The following is an 8,364-nucleotide window of genomic DNA, read 5'->3' as shown; positions in this document are numbered from 1 at the left end:
GGGATGGACAGGGCTGCCACTGGGTGCTGGACCCTGGCTGGAAGGAGGCTTGGGTGGTGAGGGGGTTAGGACCCCATTGCCACGGAGCGATACCAAGTGCTGCCCACCCTCCTGGTTCTGTGGGGTAGAGCCTGTGACTTTGGGGACCTCACGACCCCTCTGTGGGGACGGTGTTGGTGGCTGATGGCCATGGGGCAATAAAGAAATTGGTGGGTTGGTCACTGTCATGGTTTAACCCCAGAGGGCAACTAGGACCATGCAGCCATTCACTCACTCACTCTTCCCCCCAGTAGGGTAGGGAGAAGAGGGAGAAAAAGCTAAAAAAAAAAACCAAACTCATAGGTTGAGATAAAGACAGTTTAGTAGAACAGAAGCCAGTAGGGTAGGGAGAAGAGGGAGAAAAAGCTAAAAAAAAAAACCAAACTCATAGGTTGAGATAAAGACAGTTTAGTAGAACAGAAGCAGAAGAGAAAATAATAATAATGGTAAAAGAATATACAAAATAAGTGATGGAATGCAATTGCTCATGCCCTGATGATCAATTGCCCAATCCATCCTGAGCAGCAATTGCTGATTCCTGCCCCCGGGCCAGTCCTCATTTATATACTGAGCGTGACATCTATGGTATGGAATATTCCCTTGGCCAGCTTGTCCTGTCTATGCTCCCTCTCAGCTTCTACAAGAAGTTGAAAAAGTCCTTGACTTAATATAAGCATTACTTAGCAATGACTAAAACAGTATGCGTTATCAACATTATTCTCATCCTAAATCCAAAACACAGCAGCTACTAGGAAGAAAATTAACTTTATCCCTGCTGAAACCAGGACAGTCACCCAGGTCTGGCTCCTCTTTGCCATAGGGAGGGGGATGGCAGAATGGGGCCAGGGCATATCTCTGGGGATGGTGGGTCCTGGGCTCCCCACCTCAGTGCCAAAGCGGCGGTGCCCCCTGAGCCTGGCTGGGTGTGGGTAACCCCGCTTCCAGGCCAGGGAAGGGCTGTTACCCAAGAGGCTGTTACAGAGAGTTCGGCATCATGTGAGTCCCCAGAGGGGACCCAAAGGGCTTGGTCTCCACAGCCACCCAGCCAGGTCCTGGCACTTCCCCAGTGTGGGGGTCTTCATGCAGCATCTGTCCCACCTGGGGACAAAGCCATCCCCTTCCTGACCCCATACTGCAAGATCCTTGGGCAGCCCCTTGCTGCAACCAAGCCAGCCCTGTGACCCTGCCCTGAAGGTTGCTGTCACCCAGGGCACCCCTTATCCCCCCCCTTGTCCCCACCCGGCCCCTAGAACATCATTGTGCAAAGGGCTGGGAACCTGTCCCTTGCACAACCAGGACGTTTCCGCCCTGGCTTGGGCAACTGGGGCTGGCACTGGAGTGGGGCAGAGGGGCTGAAGAGGGGGCAGGGACCCTGCTGGGGTCACTTCTGCCACCCTGCATGCCAGGGACCAGGATGCCTGTTCCACCATGCCTAAGCAACTCTCCACGGGGGTCCTGTACTACACTGCTCCTCTGTTCCCCCTGCTCCAGGTTCCTGGGGGTCCGTAACTGTGGGGGCATCAGTGGGTGCCAGCTCTGAACTGGCTCATGGGTGGGTATGAGGGTCCCCTGGCACCCATGTGGAGAGTCCTGGGGACCTGGGGTTGGGCAGAGTCAGCGGGGGGGCTGGGCAGGAACAGCCCATCACCTTTGCATCTGGGAAACCTCTTGCCTAAGAGGTTCCTCCCAGCCTGGCAGGAAGCGGGGGCTGTTGGTCAAGAGCCATCTCTCCTGCCTGCTGCTGCCTCCCTGCTGTGGGACAGGGCAGATGGCAGCTCAGCCTGGCCGCAGCTGGGACACCCCTCATGGGGATGGTTCCCCCAAAAAGGGCTCAGACACCCCTATACTGGCATCTCCCCCCACCTCACACCCAACCTGGAAGTCAATCCAGCGACAACCGACAGACGACACGGGAGCCACAGGGGTAGCAGAAGCAGGTTGGTTTCTTCTCCGTGGACCAGCCACAAGAAAGACACGTCTCAAACCCGAAATGTCGGGCAGCAGGACCTGCCCGCAGGCTCCAGATGCCTGGGTCCCTGGTAAGTCCGAGAGGAGGCAGCCAGGGCAGGGGGTGTCCCAGGTGTGGTGAGAGGGCTGTGGTCCTGGGGGCTCACGTAGCCTGTGGGTGCCTTTGCTGGTAGCAAAGCAGGCAGCAGCGCCCCTGCTTGCCCACGTCCACGGAACACGCATGGCACACCTTGCCCTGGCACAGCCTGCCAAGAGAGAGGGTGGTGAGAGCTGTGCCATCCCAGTGCCCCCCCCCTCAGTGCCCCCCATAGCCCACCTGCAGTTGTACCGCCGGGAGAGGAGGCGGAAATCCTTGTGGCAGCGGGTGCAGAGCCCCACATCGCGAGGCGCTGGGCTGGGTATCGGGGTGTCGATGCCCTCTGTCTTCTGCCACAGGGCATCCTTCTCCCTGTGGGAGGGGACAGGTCATCCACGTCAGGAGTGTGGCCAGCAGCAGGGGTCCGGGAGCATGCCCTGGCACCCCAGACCCAAGGTGGGCACCCAAGTCTCCCCCTGCATCTCCCAAGGTGGTGAGCGGGAATCGCCTGGGATCTGGTGCCCTCCTCTGGGCAAAGGGGTTTGGGTCCCCCTGCCTGCGCGTGGCCCCACACCAGTGGTGTCCCCAGACTCTCACCGCAGCAGCTCCAGCAGCCGCCCCTTCATGTCCCGGATGAGCTCCTGCTGCCGCGCCTGCTCGGCACCACGCGTGGCCTCCCGCTCCAGGGCCTCCCGCTGCGCCCGCTGCAGTGCCGATGCCCAGCGCTCCCCGTCCTGCCGGGCCCTGGTGTGGGGCAGTGGGGAGATGGTCCCCTTGTCCCTCAGCTGCCCGTCTCTCCATCCATCCATCCATCCATCCATCCATCCATCCATCCATCCATCCATCCCTCCCTCCATCCCTCCCTGCCTCTGTCTGTTGCCCATCCATCCCCAAGCCATCTCCCCACCCTCACAGCCACCTTGCCATCTGCCAGGCTGGCCACCCATTCATTTCCCAGCTGTTCATCTGTCCTTCTCTCTGTCCTTCTGCCCATCCATCCATCCATCCATCCACTCATGCCCAATTCATCCTTCTGTTCCTCCATCCACCTTTCTCGAAGTCATCCCTCCATCCCTCTGTGTGCCCACCCATCAATTTATTCATCCCAAATTCATCCCTCCCTCCATTCATCCCAAATTCACCCCTCCACCCACCCCTCCATCCCTCCATCCATCTACTCGCTCCAAATTCATTCTTTCACCCCTCTGCCCACGCACCCCTCCGCCTATCTATTAGTACCCAAATTGACACCTCTGTCCAGCCCTCCCTCCCCGAATCCTTCCCTTCTCCCCCCTGCCCATCCCCAGAAGCTGCTCCCCTGGATCCAAGTGATCCACCATGTGAATCCCAAGGGAAACCCTGCATTGGTGGGACTAGGGATGGTGGGAGCGGAGAGAACCTGCCCAACCTGCTGAGCTGCTCCTGCAGCCGAACCACCTCCTGCTGCTGGGCCTGGAGCTGCTGTCGGCTCTGCTGGGCTTCCTCCTGCGCTGCAGTGGCCATGGTGGCCAGGCGCTGCGGGAGAGCAGGAGCTCAGCCCTGGTCCCCCAAACCTTCACCCCGCCATAAGGTTCCCTCAGGCTTGCCCATACCATGGCCATGCTGGTGGCCGTGTTGGGCTCCCCCTCCACCTGGGGGCTCGGTAGGGTCTCCAGGGGGCCACAGGTGAGCTCCAGTGCCTGCCGCAGCACCTCCTCCACAGCGGCCACCTCGTCAGAGGCACTGGTGTCCTTCAGCGTGTCCGTCTGTCCTGCTGCTGCTGCCGCCAGTGCCGTCTGGCAGTCCTGCAGGCGCGAGGCCAGCGCTGCCACCTCCGCCAGCGCCCCGGCCAGCCGGGCACCCCGCTCCTCCGCCACCTCCCGCCATTCCCGTGCCTCCTCCTGTGCCTGTGCCAGTGCCCCCGGACCCCCTGCCGCCACCGCTGCCGCCAGCGCCTGCCCCAGGAAGGTGTTGGTCTCCCGCAGCGCCTCGGCCTCCTGTGCCCGCAGCTGGGCTTGCCGGGCACTGGCCTCCTCCCGACGCCGGTGCCGCCGCTGCTCCCGTGCCAGCCGGGATGCCAGCGCCTGTGACACCGCCTCCTGCTGCCCCAGCTCTGCCTGCAGCCGGGACACCAGTGCCTGCAGGGACACCTCTGTCCTGCCCGACTCTCTGGGCACTGGTGGCGAGGAGCCCGGCATGCACCCTGTGCTGGGTAGTGGGGGCGTGCCAGGCTCCTCGTCACCATTGGGCTGGGGCGCTTTGCCAGCGCCATGTGAGTCTTTCAGCTCCTCGACATCCACGTCCTCCAGCTCCTTCTCAACTTCCTCCAACTCCTCTTCATCCTCCTCTTCCATGTCCTTATCCAGGTCCACATCCTCCTCCACGTCTACCTCCACCTCCTCATCCTCATTCTCATCCTCCTCCATCTCATCTTCATCCCCCTTTTCCACAGCCTTCTTCACCTCCACGTGCTCCTCCTCCACCTTTACACCCCCTGCCTGTGGGGCAGCCAAGGCGGGTGGGCATGAGTGGGCTGACACCCCACGGGGTGCTGTGGTGGGACGGGCGATTACATCAGGCCATTCATGTGACTCGGTGCCAGCATCATCTGTCTGCAGGGCTGTCCTTGCTGGGCTGCTCCCGGACACCGGGCTGTGCCGTACCAGTGTTCTAGACAAGACACCAGGCTCAGGTCCACCAGGTCACCCCAGGGTGAGCCAGCCAATGCCACCCTCCCCGCAGGGCTTGCTGGGTATGGTCAGCCTTTGGGGATGGAGAGAGAAGCAGGGCTGGTGACACTGGGTGGCAACTGATGACAGGGGACCAGAGAAGCTAGTGCCATCAGCCAGAACACCTGCAGAGCAGGTGGCACCCAGAGATCCCCATGGTGGTGCCAGGGGAGAATTGGGGGCTGTGCTTGTGGCAGTGCGTGCCCACGAGTGTGCAAGCAGCAGAGCAGGCATGTGTGTGCCAGAGTGGCTGCGCCCTTAAGTGCCCCCCCTGCAAGTGTGCCCAGGGGCAAGGATGTGCACGGCCACTCTGTGTGTCCCCATATCTCAGATGTCACAGTGCTGCAGCAGACCTGTGACTGGACACGTACTTGGCAGAGGATGGCAGCGTGTGTGTGTGCATGCACATGTGGCATGGTTGTGGACACAGGGGGGGGTGGTGTGGCATGGTGGCAGGGTGATGTGTGCTGCTCTGTGATGCTAAGCCCCAGGTACCCCTGATGCCCTTGGTGCCCCTGGCACCCTTGATGCCCCCAGTGCCCCCGGTGCCCTGTGCATCTCCAGGCTCACTCGGAGAACATGGGCCAGGCGATGTCCAGGTCAGCCCTGCGCAGAGCCAGGTGGAAGGTGACGCCATCCAGCTCGTAGAGGCTGCCCAGTATCTCTGCCCGGCGCTGGGGGTTCAGGAAGGGGCTGCGGGCGTAGTACCACTCCCTGCAACCACAAAACAAGCTCATGCACCCCTCAGTGCCCCAGGGAGGGCACAAGCATCTGCAGCATCCTTGCTGCCAGGTGCTGCAGGGGGCTGCCCGCCCTGGCTGTGCCTCCCACCACGATGGGCAACCCCTGCCCGTGTCCCCTGCTCTCACCGGAGGCTCTCGGGATCGAGAAGGCAGAGCTGCAGGGACTCTGCCAGCTGCCGGTGCACCAGGCAGTACCGCAGGAAGGCTCGGCCCCTGCCCACGGGGGTCTTCAGCTGGGGGAGAGAGGGGGTTATCCAGCCCTGCCACACCAGCCTGCCCCCCGCACACCTCCCCCTCAGCCCGTGCAGGAAGGAAGGGGGTCCCCAGGGCCAGGACTGGGGGGCAGTGGGGACCCCAGTGGGGAGAAAGGGCCAGTGGGCGAATCCTTAGTGCCCAGGTGAGTGTGCGCCCGTGCACAGGTGTGTGAGCCCTCAAACAAGCACAAGCGCACGCATGTGTGTGTGCACGAGACCCCAGGTGCCCTGCCATCCCCGGGCCCACCTTGTCCAGGGAGGTGACGAAGCGAACGCCCTCGTGCTCCTGCCGGCGCTGCGCCAGGCCCTGGCACAAGAAGTCCCAATAGTCCTTGCGCTGCCCGAAGAAGGTCCTCTTCTCCTTGAGGTCGAACTGGCAGAGACATGGGCTCAAGCTTACTCGTTTGGGGGTGTCCTCTGCCCCTCCCAGCCTGTCCCCTGTGGGGCTGGGATCCAGCCAGCTCCCCCAGCAGGGTGGGTCCTGGCGTCCCCTCTTCGCTGGCTCTGTGCCTCAGTTTCCCTTTTGCAGCACGTGCAATGACGCATCACCTGGTCGGGGTGCTCCTGTGGCTGGGGATGCTCAGAGCCAGACAATGCTGGCTGGGGTCATCCCACCCCCCAAAACGGCCAGTGTGGGGTCCCCTCTGCTCTCAGGTGCACCCCAGGGGAAACTGAGGCAGGGAGTGGTGGGAGTGGAGGAGCAGGGTACCTGGAGGAGGAACTCCAGCTGGGCACACAGGCTGTGCAGCTCTCGGCTCCCGTCTGTCACAGGCAGGTTCTGCTCTCGGTAGCTGCGGTTCAGCTCAGCCACGGTCTCTGTGGGATGGCAGGGCTGAGCTGGCACGGCTCTGCCCAGGCAGCGGGCACCCTGCCTCATCCCACCACCCCCTCCCTGCTGCCTCCCAGCTCCCGGCCCCGGGGATTTCTGCCGGAGAGTGAAAGAGGAACCTGCCCTGGGATGAATCAGGGAAGCAGAGGTAGTGAGGGGCACAGGTACCCACCAGACACTGCTGGTGCCCTGGGGCTGGCAGCAAGGATGGGAGCGGGTAGCAGTGGTAGGGTTGGCACTGGGATGCTCTGGTGCCCTCCCGTCCCCAGGCAGTGACATCCCCCTGCTGCCCATGGGCTGGGTGTGAGGAGGGACCCAGCATAGCCAGGGCAAGATGTGCCACGCTGGCAGGGGACAGGCTGGCACACTTACTCTGCAGGTCCTTGATGATGCGGTTGAGCTCCCCGTCCCCTGCCATGGCTGTCGCCAGGGGTCTGCAAAGGCAGGGTCAGCGATGAGAGGTGCCAGGCTGGCACTCACCTGGCACCCCAAACTCTCTGCCCCAAGGAGAGAGTTTGTCGTGTCCATGCCCCCGTCCCCCCCCCAGACCTGCCTGCTGTTAAGGTAAGAAGGGGTGGACTCAGGCACCCCCTTTTCCTGCCCATGTCCCTACATGGGGTAGGGGGTATGGGGTGGGCAAAAGTGCTCCATCCTGTACCCCCTTAGCTGTCCATCTGCCCTATGCCGAAGTGCCCCCAGACTCTGCCCCCATGCCATGCCCAGACTCTGGCCCCTTTTCCTTGGGAGCCTCCTGAGGCTGAGCACCCCCACCCTAATGTGTCCTTGTCCCTGTCCCTGTCCCCCAGGATTCAGGATGTGGGTTTGGCGCAGGGGAAGCGCTGCCTTTGGTTCTGCTCTCGCTTCCTTTGCTCACAGCACGAACAGTGAGGGGGGCTCCCACACAAGATGGGGGGCAGGGAAGGGGGGGCACATAGACCCCAACATGCAGGCCCCCAAACTGAGCTCCCCCCTTAGGCCGAGCCCCTTGGCAGAGCATGCTGCCTGCATGAGGTTTGGGGGCGTTGTGGGCATGGGGTGGGGGGCTGGGGGGGTATAGTGCAGCAGGGTGGTTTTGGAGGGCGGTGGGTGGCACTTTAGGGTCAGGGTGAGAGGCAGTGCCAATGGAGGTGGTGGGTATGGGGATTGTCACTGTGGGTATGGGGGTGGGCACAGGGCTGGGAGAGCACACGACCGTGTGTGCCCAAGCGCGTATGAGTGCCCTATCCCCTTGCCACAGCAAGCCAAGCAGGACATGGGACTCCGGACGCCTGGGTTTCCGTCCTGTTGCCCTTGGGTGACCTTGGACAAGCCATCTTCCTGCCCGCCCACCCTGCCCATGCCTCAGTTTCCCTTGGGAAGAGGAGCCCCTTACCTGTGGCTGGGAGCTGTGGGGTTCCCCAAGGTTCTCGCTGGGTGCCAGGGGGATGCTGGTGTGTCCCTGCGCCCAAGCTGTGCCCGCCCGCTTCTCCTTTTTGTACCTTGTCCAGGAGGAAGTGTGGGAGGTGAGGGCGGGGGGGTGGGGGGGGGTCGCAGGAGCCACCCTCTGCCCGCCCCACATCACATTGGGGACCATGGCTTGGCCACTGGCACTTGGCTCCCCGGTCTAGGGGGTGCCAGTTTTGGAGAGGGGGGTCACTGAGGCTGGTCCCCCTGTGTAGCCCCTGCAAAGGGGATAAAGACAGTGCCAGACCTGGGGGGGACCCCGATGCTCTCCCATGGGAATGAGGCTTGAGAATGCCCTGAGGGA

At 62.5% G+C, this 8,364-nt stretch overlaps 1 protein-coding gene across 1 annotated transcript in view; it reads right to left on the bottom strand.

Moving 5' to 3' along the window:
* The window catches only part of RUFY4 (RUN and FYVE domain containing 4), a 12,299-nt gene extending 4,208 nt beyond the window's left edge, over window positions 1-8,091 (bottom strand). The window contains exons 1-10 of the mRNA XM_014954109.1: window positions 7,990-8,091; window positions 6,990-7,051; window positions 6,498-6,604; window positions 6,036-6,161; window positions 5,661-5,767; window positions 5,362-5,505; window positions 3,676-4,732; window positions 3,492-3,598; window positions 2,681-2,827; window positions 2,237-2,455 (exon numbers count right to left, since the gene is read on the bottom strand). Coding sequence (XP_014809595.1) covers window positions 2,237-2,455; window positions 2,681-2,827; window positions 3,492-3,598; window positions 3,676-4,732; window positions 5,362-5,505; window positions 5,661-5,767; window positions 6,036-6,161; window positions 6,498-6,604; window positions 6,990-7,035 — 2,060 coding nt within the window. The 5' untranslated portion in view covers window positions 7,036-7,051; window positions 7,990-8,091. The remainder of the gene's footprint in view (window positions 1-2,236; window positions 2,456-2,680; window positions 2,828-3,491; window positions 3,599-3,675; window positions 4,733-5,361; window positions 5,506-5,660; window positions 5,768-6,035; window positions 6,162-6,497; window positions 6,605-6,989; window positions 7,052-7,989) is intronic.
* Window positions 8,092-8,364: the final 273 nt, after the last annotated feature.

This window comes from Calidris pugnax, unplaced genomic scaffold (assembly GCF_001431845.1).
Source record: "Calidris pugnax isolate Ruff unplaced genomic scaffold, ASM143184v1 scaffold103, whole genome shotgun sequence".
NCBI classification, from domain to species: Eukaryota; Metazoa; Chordata; class Aves; order Charadriiformes; family Scolopacidae; genus Calidris; species Calidris pugnax.
This window is presented reverse-complemented; position numbering and strand designations above follow the sequence as displayed.